This window comes from Saccostrea echinata, unplaced genomic scaffold (assembly GCF_033153115.1).
Source record: "Saccostrea echinata isolate AGI-Se365-2 ecotype Australia unplaced genomic scaffold, CSIRO_AGI_Sech_v1 ptg000029l, whole genome shotgun sequence".
NCBI lineage: Eukaryota > Metazoa > Mollusca > Bivalvia > Ostreida > Ostreidae > Saccostrea > Saccostrea echinata.
Genome location: NW_026889778.1, coordinates 8,396,824 through 8,412,251, shown reverse-complemented (window position 1 = coordinate 8,412,251; position 15,428 = coordinate 8,396,824). Strand labels below are relative to the sequence as shown.

At 32.6% G+C, this 15,428-nt stretch overlaps 1 protein-coding gene across 1 annotated transcript; it reads right to left on the bottom strand.

Moving 5' to 3' along the window:
• Positions 1-933: 933 nt before the first annotated feature.
• LOC133194452 (globin-like) lies at positions 934-14,907 on the bottom strand. The gene is made up of 4 exons (XM_061330407.1): positions 14,593-14,907; positions 2,655-2,797; positions 2,192-2,417; positions 934-1,929 (listed from the first exon to the last, which is right to left on the bottom strand). The coding sequence occupies exons 2-4, from the start codon at positions 2,786-2,788 to the stop codon at positions 1,789-1,791; spliced, it is 501 nt and encodes a 166-aa protein (XP_061186391.1). The 5' UTR covers positions 2,789-2,797; positions 14,593-14,907; the 3' UTR covers positions 934-1,788.
• Positions 14,908-15,428: the final 521 nt, after the last annotated feature.

Below are 15,428 nucleotides of genomic sequence, written 5' to 3'. Positions count from 1 at the left end.
GACTGGACGACAATATGTGCCGGTGCTTGACTGTACATTTTGTCGTCCATTATGCAGGAGGAAAATAAGGCTCGTCTCGGTACATATTGTCGCCGGCGACAATATGTACCGATGGACGACAAAATGTGCAGTGAGGGTAGGTACATATTGTCGCCGACGACAATATGTACAAAACGACAATATGTACCGTCACAACGTTACACAAGAAAATCTACATACAATGAAAAGAATGTAACTTGGGGAAAAGTTCAAATACTATAACTTTCGTTTAACAAAAACTCAAAGCAAGACGCATAAGATGAAAAATGAAGATCAAGCTGGCAGTGGATTTATCAAAAAACATAGTAAGAAAGAGAAATTAACTAGATTTGTGTATGAACAGAAAATGAATTCCTAAGAGTAAGGTCATGAAGTCGGCGAGAACGTTCTTGTCGTGCGGTGATTGACACATCATTTGTGTTCATCTCTATATTTAAAAAAAGTGTTAGAGATAGTAACTGGATGGAAAATATATGCTACAGAATAACAGATAACAGTATAAATATTGATGACTTTCCATCATTACAGATTTTACAGCGATCGTGACGTCACCTATAAATCAACCCTCGTATATCCTTAACAACTGAATTGTATTTTAAGACTTTATCAGTCTATGTTCTACAGCAGGCACGGATGGTTTGGTAGACACCCACATTCTACCCGTCTTCTATCAGCGTGACTCCTGATCCAACAGGTGCTTTTTGAAGAAATTCAAGTCGTAACTTTATAGTGCTATTTTAACTTGAGGAGTCTCTGTTTGAAGTTTATAAAACTATGTCAAAGTCACGTAAAAAAAAACAACAACCTTGGTTTCAGTGTTCAGTGCAAGCAGTTATCTTCATATTATCACGTACTTCTGACGGCAGAAACAATGCATTTTTATTCTGTAGTCAGTTGTGATTGATATTGGTTTTATTATGAATTTAATGGATGCCTTGCAATCTTTTATCCATCAACAAATACAAACAACAACAAAAGTACAACCACAATGGATATATTTACACCTGTACAAGATGTCACACGGAAGAAATAAATAACAATATTCAACAGAAAACACTTGTGATAAATCTAAGTGAAATTGTCATTTTTGGCTTGAGTGGTTGTTTAAATCTACATGTACTAACTTTGCTGATATATTGTTTCATGAGCCAAAAAAAGAGCGAAATATAAAATATAAACATTCTACAATAATATCTACCTTTACAGAGGATACATATATGTAGGTATATACTGAAAATATACAGTGTAAGTATGTCATTTCAATACATTCTAGTTTATGAAACATAACAAACACTTGCAGTCATACTAATATTAATACTTATATTTATATTATTTGTATGATATATATGTTTTGGATTAACACATCTCTAATGTTTTCCAGTGTTTACATTTGCTTTTAATCATATTCTATTGTTCACATTACTTATTCTTGATATCATCTATATTTAAGCTATTATTAAGCTACTGACAATTTTGGTGTAAACTAACGAGAAATACAAAATATAAAAAAAATGAGCCTGTATGATATACATGTACATGTAATGGTGAGTCAATTAAAGATGAACACTTTATGGGATTCTTGGCATTTCTTTCCAAACAGATGCTGCTATTTATACACATACCTCCTAGCAAGTCTATTCGAACAAGTGACACGATTTTTACATCATCCCTGATATTTGCGTACTAAATGGTCATCTCATTTCTCTTATATGTACCCTTTTTGAAGTAATAACACACCTGAATGGTTGATTACGATTTCATATTCTGCTCCTCGCCGATTACAACTGCTACTACAATATTCAGAAGTTTGACCCATGACGTTTTCATGAGGGGTGTGCATTCACCTTCTAAAACTTCCTCTAGCCAAGACGGTACAACTTCGGTCAGCCACTGAAAAGTAAAAATATGTATTTTTACCTCTCTTTTTTTTTTTTTTACCTTTATACAAACTCTGGTAAGATAACAAATACTTACTATACTTAAAAAGAAAGAATTCTTGTAAACTGTAACAAGTAGGACCTCCATACAAACTTAACCCTTGTTAATTGTAATAGTAATGAGAAATTCATAAACTTACTTATTCACTTTAAAAGCTCAAAATCCTCTGAGAAAATTGTTTAGTGCAATAAAATGATAGTGTACATGTACTTACTTTAAATTCCCTAGAGCCCACGCCTCGTCCAATATGACTGATCGCTGTCTTCTTCACAAGTTCTACCAGAAGTTCAGCGTCGTGCAGGTTGTCGATATAAGAGGCCAAAGCATACATCACGGACATACCATGTGCTGGGAGTTTGGGGTGTTGAGCTATTTTCTCCAAAGAATTGCCCTTGAACTGTGGAAACATGTCCATTGCCGAGGGATATAATGTGAACAATCTAGCAAAAAGAAGGAAAATGAAGCATTTCAGAACATACCAATGCATCTGCCTCGATAGAAAATAAGCATATAAAGCTATAACACCTCGCAGTCAAGACTGATCAATCAATTGGTTTAATCTTTTTTTTTTAATTTCTAAAAAATATTCTTTGTCTAACATAAAGGTATGTATATTTTGATTTCTTTTTCTTTCCAAATATATTTTGAATCGATTTGTCAATTTAAAAAAAACGCACGTAACAAACAGTTTGACGCCATTTTCTTTCCTGTGTTCTTTCCGGTAGATCATGCTCCAACTATCCTCAACAGCACATACTTCCGCTTCCGTTAATCCTGTGTCCGGGTCCTTAGTGTTATTATTTTCCGTCATTTTATTAGGCTACCAATAAAAAAAAAATATCAACACATCATGATGGTTGCAATTAAATTCGAAGTTGTGGTTTTAATATCCGTTCATCACCTAAGATGAAAGAGAGCAATGTATTAATGGACTGGCATACGTGTATCAGGTATTGTCAATTTAAAACAAAATCTGTCCATCGGAGTGAAATTGTAAGAGCGATATCACAGATGAATATGTAGACATTGTTTACTGTAGAGCTGCCTCTAATGCCAATATAAGCAATGTTTTTTGCATCAGATCTTGACACAAAATCTCAAATACATGTATGTTAAGGGTGCGGATCAATATCATAACTGCAGTAAAGAATGCTAATCGTGAACAAGGGCACCTGGAACCATAAGAGGTTGATCAGGTATTAAGGAGGAGAAAGCAAGACCAGATGTTTTAAATATTGTGAAATTACTAAATTTTTGTATGGGGTAGAAACCTAGGAATTAATGTCCTCACAAAATGGTTAAATGGTTATCTAAATACTTCTGCACTTTTTTTTAAATCAAGAAATCAAATTCCAACAAAACAATTTAGTCCTCTAGCCATAAAAATTGACCAAACAGCAAAAAGTTATTTTACACTACAGTTCTTTCTTTTTTCTTTTTCTTGTTATTTTTTGATAAACGATATCAATTCTTTCAGAACGGAATGGTCATCCCAGACAAGGTTATAAAAACAATGCTTCAGATATCCGCATTTCGATGCATTTTGCAGGAAAAATACGTAAAGGAAGAAAATTATTTACAGTAAATTTAAAAAAATTAAAAAAAAAAAAAAAAATCCAAAATACACAAGTCTGCTAAAATCCACCATGCTGTAGAAATCTATTATTCTGGTGAATAAAATAAAGTAATAAATAAATATACAGTGCAGTAATAGAGGAAAATGGAAAATCAGATTGGTTCCAGGTAAAAATTGGGGCGAGACCGAGTCCTATGATGTCCATGCTCCTTTTCTCCGTGGGACAGATAGGATGATGAAGAAAACAACAGCCAAGGTTAAACGAGGAATCGAATGGAATTTTACTTCATCGCTTTTCATCTAATATCTAGATTTCATTTTAGATTTCAACATCTGGTTGAAAAGACCATGAATTTAACATAAAATTTACTCTGGATTATTATGATAATATCTTAACAAAGCTTTAAGAATGGGTAAACAAGTATTGTGTATAATTGTAAACCAGGAGATGGGGTGTAATGATAAAGAAATGAATAAACATTCGAAATTATCAAAACAGTCTAAGGGATACGGTTAACTGAAAAAAAAAATAAAGTCACGTGATGCAAATTAAGGGGACCAAACGTGACTTAAGACAGGTTAATACCAATTAGATAGCAATAGGAAATATACATGTGATGATATTGATTTCATTTCGAATTCTTTCACGAAACGTCTTATCTTTGAATTTTATTGGTTTAAATCTACATATTGTTTATATTTTAAAGGAATAATACAGAAAATGTTTGGAAGCCATTAACAAGCAACAGGTACCAAAAAATAGGTTTTACATTTATATGACCACTTCGAAAGGTGAAAGCATGCAGTTCTTCCTCGACAAAAAGAAAAAAAATCTGAACATTGGAAACCTATTTTGTAGTTACCTTAGGCAATTTTGTTTAACATCAATTTTGTTCTGAAAGCTATTATTAAATTGCAATCCTTCACAAAAACTGTTGACATTAGTATATTATTACAGGAATATAACACTCCAGAGAAGGAACTATGAGACCTAGATTTCGGACATTTGTACCTGAACATCATTATGTATGCGTAGTAGGTGACTACCCTTAATGGAGGTGGGAAATATTTACATTGTTATTCAAAAAAATGGCCCTAATGTAAACAATCTCTCAAATAAATATACATCTGTAGATAAATGCAGATAAATAATCGATTAAGAATAACATTGGTTTGAAAAAATTGTTAGATTCCCAAATAAATTGTTCTTAGTTTGTGAATTAATGAAGGCAAATTTGTGTGTACTACTGAAACTCAAGAGCTGCTCGTCTCTTCCTTTTCGACTATCTAACAATTATATCTTATTTAAAGGGTTCTTTGCCGAAAAATGAAGCATTAGTATGCATGAGGCATCAGGAAGCAAAGCTTAACTAAATAGGGAAATTCTCGCTCAAGATTAAACGGATATCCTGAAAAGTCAAGTTTTAGTAGTTACAATAAAACTAAACCAGTCGTTGATGAATTCAAATGTACCCCACCCCAGTTTCTCCTGCATCCCAGTTGTAAAACACAGGCTTTTTTAATGAAGGTTCCATTCAAAAGGCTTTAAACAGAGCAACTCAATAAACAATTTACTTATGATAAATTATTCATTTCCATTTGTTATCATCGATTTACTTGCATCAACGTAGGAAAACATAAACTATCTGATTGAAATATTAATTAATTACCGACGTCACACCTACCTTCATTATTAAACTGAGAAAGAAATGTAGTGAAAATTCAGAATCCGCTCTATTTCATATAAAGTATTGCGTGGGAAAATCCCTAGAAGTCCCTTTTTTTTGCTTGATTTTTTTTTTTTTTGAACACAGAAGTCGCGCCCTTTATTTTTGAATGATTGATAATATTTAGTCATATGATGGAACACTCCTGTAGTATTTTTATTTCAGAATTTCTCACACACAACTTTAAAAACTTCTCATCCAAAAGATTATCACTGTCCACCATTTTTATTATTATATACATGTATATCAAGCTGTTGGTAGGGAGAACTTATTTCAACGAACATATGATTAGTTTTTCTGCCGTTTTACCATTTAAAACACATGGTCAGAGATCTGTATTTGTGTAGGATTGTGTAAGACTTTCTTCCATATCCAATTTACAAGGTGTTAAGCGCTCCTTCCTTATAATAATATAAATACAATATTCATTATGCCTAGTTAAAGAAAATGATTTTGTTCTGCTTTTTTCCTCCAATTAAAAGTTTTATTGACATTGTGATTTAATTTAAAATTTACGATAAAATAAATTTCCTTCTCAAACAAATTATATAATAGTGTGTTATTTTTTCAAAAGAATTAAAAGCATGTTTAAAAAATAATTTTGATAAACATTGATATCAACCGATGAACCGATCTAAGATAACACAATACCCATAATCCTTATTATTATGGAATATTTTGTCCCAAAATTTGATTTTACTCGCTTCCTGATGTGACGAAGTAAATTCAAACATTCATATCACCTAGATACTGAAAAATGTATGACTAACTATGCAATGTACATTAGGTTAAAAACGTTGTACAAGAAACTCAACCTTTTCCAATCCCTGGGCGGACAGTTTTTAATTTGTGTTGATAAGATTTAACAGATTAAGATATTATGCAATATGTGCTTCCTTTATGTGCATTTCAAGTCCCCCACTAAGCCCCCTGTGCAATAGAGTAATGTAATGGAGAAATGTCGCTTTGCTTTATTCCACGTAAGATGAAAAAAGAATTAATTGAGAAACAATGTCTTCAGCGATAGCGAATTCCTAGGGTGTTCTATTCAACATGTATATATTTGAACTTTCATCTGTAAAATATAACTCTCGACTCTAGCGTTCGATTGATATTTTTTTCATTCTCATTCTTAATGTCAAATTAAATAAATGTAATATACAGGTCAACATATGAATTTAACAACCCTACTGATTTGTGTGTTCTTATACTAGTATTTTGACAAATCATTCACACGATTTTCAAAATTTGCTTAGAGCTTAGTTTATAATAAAACACCGGTAAATATTTATGAAATGTTTATAAACATTTTTTTAATTTCTACTTTGTGAGAATGTTTACGTCTGTACATTCTTAAGTGACTGTTGATTTATTTACTTCGTGGTCAGTACACACGCACACCTGTGACCCATTAGACCACTGGACAATGACCATTGTAAACTAACATTCTTCCTCCGTCTCTATTAAAATTCTCCTGAGCTGAAACTTTTTATTGTGTGTAAAATTGAAAGCGCTGTCGGGGAAAATTCTTCTCTTCTTTCATTGAGGTTAAACGATCTTCTTATGACATTAGAAATAGTAAAATGAGGTTCTTGAAGAACCGTCTCCCACAAAGAAAACATGTCAAATCAAAATAATACCCATTTATTTACACAAAGCTCTCAAATAGAGATTAATGGAGTGTTTTTATTAAAATTCAAGATTCAAATTAAAGAAAATATTTCATTTCTTCTACTGCAATTGTTCTACATTTTTCCTAGCAACCGTGTCGACGCAGAGTATGTGCAAATGGGTGAAGTATAAATATCGAAATATGTCCGTCTATTACTGAGGATGAGGTTCGTTACAACATCTACAATGCAGAAAAAATTTACCAGAGTCTCAAATGGCCTCTGGTGTCAATGTCTTGGAAATCTATAAACGCAATATAAAATGTTGTACATTGTTAAAATTCTATTATTACAAACATTTAGGGCTGCAATATATGAAGACGATTAAATTTCATAGTTTCATCTCACACCTCAAAGAGAATCATGTAGAATCGGTCGCACCACTATGATTTATCTCTTCATATCTCTATTGAAAGTTAAACCTTTTTCTTTAGGGGAAAGTTATTTTGTTAATTAGTGTTTCATTATTAGTGTTTTGTTTTAAAAAACGGTAACTCGTACATGGCATTGAGAGAGAGAGAGAGAGAGAGAATGTGTTGTGTTAATGTATTACATTCTTACTATAACTTTTAAGTAATTTTCGAAGACAGAACGATGATACTCTGAGCAATAGAAATTTTAATTAAGCTTTTAAATCGATAAGATATTTTATTCTTCCCAGACAAATGTATTTAACCAAAAAGCTAGCTATAGAGCCCTGCGATCGGATAGAAGAAAATATGCATGAATTTGGTAAATGTATATGCTACGATCGAGAATAGTGAGATATTTACAAACTTTCTCTCTGTAAACATCTGACCTGTACATGTTATTTGGGTTTTCCTTTGCCGCAGTTTGCGACATTATTATATGATAAATGTCTCCTACCTATTTATGCCGCTACTGCCGTTGAGAAGAGAATAAATCAATATTCACCTTTATTTTCCTCCAAAATCTTCACACCATGCGGGTATTATGCCCAAAAAATGTGGAGTTTTAACTTTTTTTTAAGGAATAAATTTAATGGCTTGTAAATTTTAAATGATAGATGAACAGATTACAATAATACAAATGGCTTTTAAAATAGGATATTTCATAATACATAAAAATTCTCTGAATTCTTTTTATGTATATTACCAAAAACCAAGTCTGAGTAAATACAAACTATAGCTAGAGACATTCAAAACTCTGACACTTCAAAGTTTTGAATTTCATATGTAAACAAAATAGTTTGTTGAAATTATATATTTAAGATTGAAACTTTAAAAGAAACTTTAATCAATTATTAACAGTGCAACATTGAACATATAAATTCAAAGACTTTTTTTTTAAATTGAAGACGCCGGTTTTAAGTTTAACACACAAAAAAAAAACGATGCACATCCGCATAGAGGTGATCCATCCACAAAAATATAATTATAAACACGATTTATAGATAAAAATAGCTTATAAAGCTAATGTAACAAGAAATGTTTCTGTATAAAAAAAGGCTTAGATTAAAATCAATCAGTTCGAGGTTCAGATAAACAGGAATATAGATTCAAAATAAAAGAAGTTCGTGTTATAAGGATTTCAATGAAAATCAGACCTTCAAACCTTATCCCCCCCCCCTTTTTCTTGGTTAGATATACTGCTGTAGCAAATATTAACATTGATATTAAATGAGTACATCGTAGACAGTAGTGCGTATCAAAATTGCGTAAATCGTATTATTATACTTTCATGTTAAATACTAAAATCTGATTGGTTTAGAGGCATTTAACAATCCGTAATGTTACCCTCAGCATTAGCAACACACTTGACAACGGGTAACATTACGAAAATATCACATGCGTTCAAATGATGCGCGTACGGTTCACCGTAGAATTCTCAAAACGTCGGTTGTGCGTTTGAAAGAAGTCAAATAAACAACGTCAATAAAAGCTTGCGTCCGATGTAGCTTACTTGAAAACAACAAACGACAGACGAAACATCCTTGCGAGTGCAAACTTTAGATGATAAAGGACTTTTTGAGTAGCAAACAAACAAAAAAGAGGTTGGTAAATCTTTTCCGAAGCTTTCTTATTGAAAAAATAGAAGTGGGGAGTGTGAAAGCTTTCTAAGCGTGAACTTAACGACGATCTCCGAATTTTTTGTATGATATCCGAAATCAATAAGACATTCAGTATAATAAAATAAATAGTGCACGTTTTTTAGGGTAACAGTTGAAATTGACACCCCTCGGAAAACCATTGTCAACCTCCGCTGACGCGTCGGTTGACAATGGTTTTCCTTGGGGTGTCAATTTCAACTGTTACCCTAAAAAACGTGCACTATTTATATAATGTTTTAGATTTTTTTTATATGCTTTTGTACATGTTAAAGTTGTGATTAATTAACGAAGTTGTTTATATTCAAAAGAACTGAGATATGAAATGTGGACATAACACCGAGCATTCATGGTATATATTTAGTATGATGTACCTTGGCTAATATATGAAGGTGTATTTTATTTGAACTTATAAATGTATAACCTAGAAATGTTAGGCCGGGGAGCGGTAATTAATCGCTTGTTTGTCTCTATATTCCTGGTACGAACAGAATTTATAGTGTAATTAATTACCTTGTTTCCCTTGCTAATGGATTAATTGTGTACAAATGTAGATAAAACATTTCAATTTCATTTTTTTACAATCCATTAAATAAATGGAGAAAAAAGGACATTCACTGATAACCTGATAAAGCTACAAAAGTGCCTCACATCAGAAATAACGTACGGTAAAGATTTTCTGGACAATTTTTAAAATGTTTTTGTTACTCAAAAACAAGTATTCCTTTTAGGAATATGATCATAGAGTTGAAGTTTTAATTAACTCGATCATGTAAGAGGAAGCAAAGAAAATGGCACTTAAGTGTGCATCCTCATGAATGAATTACCATTGCCTAAAATTGTATTTATACACACCCATTTTTCCCGAAGCTCCCGTTATTGAGCTATCAAAAAAAATAATCTTGCGGAAATGCAGAAACATACTTTGTACAGCATGAAAAGTGAATCGTGTATATTTAAAATTCTATCTTAAATCGTTCAATGTTTAAAAAAAAATATAGCAATCTTTTTTACAATCTGTCTAGTCAAGTGCAAATGGTCACATTTATCAGATGCCTTAGATACGTCACTTTTTTTCAATTCTGGAACTAAAATAAATTCTATAATTTTAGAATTTATATTTTACACATCATACGCGTGTACCTTATTGAAATCGAATAAAAAAATTTAAAAGATAACATTTTCAAGGGACATGATATTCAATATTGTGATGAGTTAAGACTATGACATACTGTAAGTGTATATAATTGTGATGAACTGAGACTATGACATACTGTAAGTGTATATAATTGTAATGGACTGAGACTATGACATACTGTAAGTGTATATAATTGTGATGAGTTGAGACTATGACATACTGTAAGTGTATATAATTGTGATGAGTTGAGACTATGACATACTGTAAGTGTATATGATTGTGATGGTCTGAGACTATGACATACTGTAAGTGTATATAATTGTGATGAGTTGAGACTATGACATACTGTAAGTGTATATAATTGTGATGAGTTGAGACTATGACATACTGTAAGTGTATATGATTGTGATGGTCTGAGACTATGACATACTGTAAGTGTATATAATTGTGATGAGTTGAGTCTATGACATACTGTAAGTGTATAAAATTGTGGTGAGTTGAGACTATGACATACTGTAAGTGTATATAATTGTGATGAGTTGAGACTATGACATACTGTAAGTGTATATAATTGTAATGGACTGAGACTATGACATACTGTAAGTGTATATAATTGTGATGAGTTGAGACTATGACATACTGTAAGTGTATATAATTGTGATGGACTTAGACTATGACATACTGTAAGTGTATATAATTGTGATGAGCTGAGTCTATGACATACTGTAAGTGTATATAATTGTGATGACCTGAGACTATGACATACTGTAAGTGTATATAATTGTGATGAGTTGAGTCAATGACATACTGTAAGTGTATATAATTGTGATGAGTTGAGTCTATGACATACTGTAAGTGTATATAATTGTGATGAGTTGAGACTATGACATACTGTAAGTGTATATAATTGTGATGAGTTGAGTCTATGACATACTGTAAGTGTATATAATTGTGATGAGTTGAGTCTATGACATACTGTAAGTGCATATAATTGTGGTGAGTTGAGACTATGACATACTGTAAGTGTATATAATTGTGATGAGTTGAGACTATGACACACTGTAAGTGTATATAATTGTGATGGACTTAGACTATGACATACTGTAAGTGTATATAATTGTGATGAGTTGAGTCTATGACATACTGTAAGTGTATATAATTGTGATGAGTTGAGACTATGACATACTGTAAGTGTATATGATTGTGATGAGTTGAGACTATGACATACTGTAAGTGTATATAATTGTGATGAGTTGAGACTAGGACATACTGTAAGTGTATATAATTGTGATGAGTTGAGTCAATGACATACTGTAAGTGTATATAATTGTGATGAGTTGAGTCTATGACATACTGTAAGTGTATAAAATTGTGGTGAGTTGAGACTATGACATACTGTAAGTGTATATAATTGTGATGAGCTGAGACTATGACATACTGTAAGTGTATATAATTGTGATGACCTGAGACTATGACATACTGTAAGTGTATATAATTGTAATGAGTTGAGACTATGACATACTGTAAGTGTATATGATTGTGATGGACTGAGACTATGACATACTGTAAGTGTATATAATTGTGATGAGTTGAGACTATGACACACTGTAAGTGTATATGATTGCGATGAGTTGAGACTATGACATACTGTAAGTGTATATAATTGTGATGAGTTGAGACTATGACATACTGTAAGTACATGTATATGATTGTGATGAGTTGAGACTATGACATACTGTAAGTGTATATAATTGTGATGAGTTAAGACTATGACATACTGTAAGTACATGTATATGATTGTGATGAGTTGAGACTATGACATACTGTAAGTGTATATAACTGTGATGAGTTGAGACTATGACATACTGTAAGTGTATATAATTGTGATAGGCTGACCCTATGACATACATGTGTATACAAGAAAAAAAACTATTACTTTTATATCATATTTTTATATGCAAGTGTGATGGGCAGAGACTTGACATTCATGTATGTGTGTGAATGGATGACACTGTGTCATACGTAGATATGTGTTTGATTTGCTGAGGCTATGATGCGTGTATAAATTTGACTGGCTTGTAATTTGATATTTTTAAGGTAAGAATTTAATAGCTACCCAAGTTATACTGAATACATGTAACCTGGGGTGAGGCAGTTTACGCTTTACAAACCGCAAAGCGGTTTATAAAAAAAGTGTGAACTGTTCCAATTAACCCTCTTTATACCGTATAAATTGGGTAGCTATTAAATTCATTCCTTATAATTTAATTTACCATCATTAAGTGTCGAAAATAAGATACAACTTATCCTTCAAAAATGCCTTCAAATTGTACAAGTCAAGCGGATTGATGCGTTTTTGACGTAAACATTGTGATTTAGGCAACACAGGTGAAACGATATAAACTAATTTTTTATCCAATCAAATGACGCTTTACAGCCAAAATTAAATTATTTGACTGTATATAATTGTGATTGGCTGAATCAATAAAAGAGGTTTAGCAAATAGTACACTCACGTGCACGTGTACCAGGAGATTTCAACCAGGAAATCTGTGCATTGCGTCATAATTTTTGCTAATGACGAATTAATTCCTACAACAAAGTTTGTTGAATTTTATTGAATGGCTTGTCTTTTTCAACACTAAAGTTAATTATTTACACGAGCATGTACATGTACCAGTTCGCGCACACATTGGATTGCTAAACCTTTCTAATGAATCAAGTGTGATCGGCTATTGTAGGTTATTTTCACTGTCGGCATAAGTCTTGAAAATGTCCTGATAAATATTTTGGTAATTCGTATTTCGAGAGGGGTTATGGGAGTCCAGGGATATTAAAAGAGGTTTTGTTACTTTGTGAATTTACTGATATAACATTTTTTTTGTGTGTGACTAAGGGGAAGCGAGTTCAATAACCCACTTTCATATCTCTCTCCTGGATCCGCCCATTGATTTTTAAATTCATAGAAATGGGACGGTTGAATATTTAAGTGACCAAAAAAGACATTAGATAGTATACATAGCTTCAGATAATCCGGATTCCTGCCACTTAACACGTGTTTACCGGGCAGCTGATTGTGTTTAATGTGCCCTTAATGACAGTTACCCCCACTGCGTGTCACACACTTTATCAATAGATTACCTTGAAGTTCCTAAGCTCAACGCTCGTACATATGTATATCTATCACTGTACATTTTATTTACGCTGCAAACCCCCGTTATTCCTAAATCCTTACAGTGTACTTCAAAGCATTCAAATGTTCGGGGATGGTCGTAGTTCGATGTCACAGCACGCCCCCAGCAGAGATGAGGATAATTATTTAATTGGTATTTTTCACATGAAATTCTATTCAATTCATTATCTATTTGACGTATCATCCCTACATTTTTGAATAGATGAGTGTCTACTGCTGTCAATAAAGATCAGACTCGCGCGAGAAAGCACGAGATTTCAGTCTCGTTATTGACTTTATCAGTAAGAAGGCATAGATATATAATCTTTTGATGTTTTACAAACGGTCGCGGAATGCTTATATATCAATTTTCAAGTGAAAACAAATAGCGTATTTTAAAGAGACTAGTTCTACAGACAAAATGTATTCAGTGCGGAAATTCCAGACCAGCTTAATGGGTCCATGTTTGCACAGTCTGCACAATGCAAAAAATTTAATATCATTACTGCATTCGTAAGTACATATATTACACGAGGCATTAAAACAAATAGCGCACCCCCCTGTTATCAAGATATCAGATCTATACCATACACTCAAGAAATGCATTTGTCATTGTGGATTCCTCGAAAAGATATATAATTTTAATCGTTTTAACATTCTTTTAGGCGCAATATCTGAATATATTATTGACATTGAAAATCTAAAAGAAAATGCTTTATTATTTCATATCGAATGATAGTCATGCATTCTAACCAATGATCTAAAAATTTTAATATTTGAAGAAAATTACGAGAGAGAGAAAGAGAGAGAGATTTTCATCATTTTTAAATACAAATTCGATTAATACTCCAAAACAGACTTTCTACGACTTGAAAACAAAATTACAATGACGAACGTTCGATGTGATTTCACATACACAAGACTTAGTACGTTGTGACCACAATACACTTCTTGATCTTCGAAAACATACTGTTTTAGAATTATAATTGATTACCAAACATACTTCCGCCTTAATTACCTTGAAGTTTCGCTTTTTTCCGAGACCGAGTAAATCATAAGAGTATATATCGTGCAGGTATCTCTTCTTGTAGAAAAAAAAAATACATATAACATCGCCAGTTTTTATTGTTGTTATTTTCGCATGAAATTTAGTCAAATGAAATTTGGCCTATATTTGAAAAGCATTTTGACATTAAATCAAATTCAGAACTTTTGTTTTTATTTTGAGGACTTTTAAATCAGAGATATAAATTAAAACGGCCTACCTGTGTTTCACTGTACGAGCATACACTGAAAATGACAGGTGTACTGGGTAGATAAAACTCAGGTAAAAAAATCCAGGTAAGTTAAACACTATATCCCGGGGTCCCGCGAGCGGAGCACCGACCCTCAACCGTGAGAATACAGAGATTCGTTGAGGGATTTTTCAGCGGCTCTCAAACAGAGGGTGAAAGTTCATTCCTCAACTGCAGAATCGTGCACTCTTTATCCTCGTACATCAAAATCAATTGACCTACTTTATAATAACTGATTATTAGTAAATTATGTTGTCTGTACGTCTAGAACCTAGCTGTCAATCATTCGGGAATTAGTGTGCGGTCACCGTTCGGGGTTTCGCTATTTATATTTTACAAAAGCGGGTGAGAGTTATGACGTAGGACCTAGGCATGGCTTATTTATGCCTTTTGATAACATATGGCTAAAGAGCTGGCGTTATCCCACACATAAAACACTTCCATCCAGGACCAGATATTCGTTACTGGAACATCTACTTTACGTCGGTCAGGAGCGAACAAATAGTAAATATTTATAATAACATAAAACTTTCAAAGATCCCTCGTCGCTGAGAGTTTATTTAACGATAGAAAAGTTAAGCGGCTACGTAAACACTCAAAGGAAAGTCTGTAATGATAGTGTATTCTAATGTTTCTGATCCCAAGCTACATGTCTCCTCTGGTTGACGATATTGGGTCAAAGGTCAACCATGTCCAACGGGAGCGTTATTACATGCAATACTTAATAGAAACTCGTCACCGGTTGGTGAGATCCGAAGACGTCTAATGAACGTACAAAAACGAAACCTTTTAAATTCAAAAATTAA

What these genes read in the sequence shown, in the direction of transcription:
- LOC133194452 (XM_061330407.1), bottom strand. Translation starts at nt 2,788, where the DNA reads ATGACGGAAAATAATAACACTAAGGACCCGGACACAGGATTAACGGAA. An exon ending in GGCGTCAAACTGTTTGTTAC is followed by an intron (nt 2,418 to 2,654) that starts GTGCGTTTTTTT and finishes TCTTTTTGCTAG; the next exon opens with ATTGTTCACATTATATCCCT. An exon ending in TGGGCTCTAGGGAATTTAAA is followed by an intron (nt 1,930 to 2,191) that starts GTAAGTACATGT and finishes TTTACTTTTCAG; the next exon opens with TGGCTGACCGAAGTTGTACC.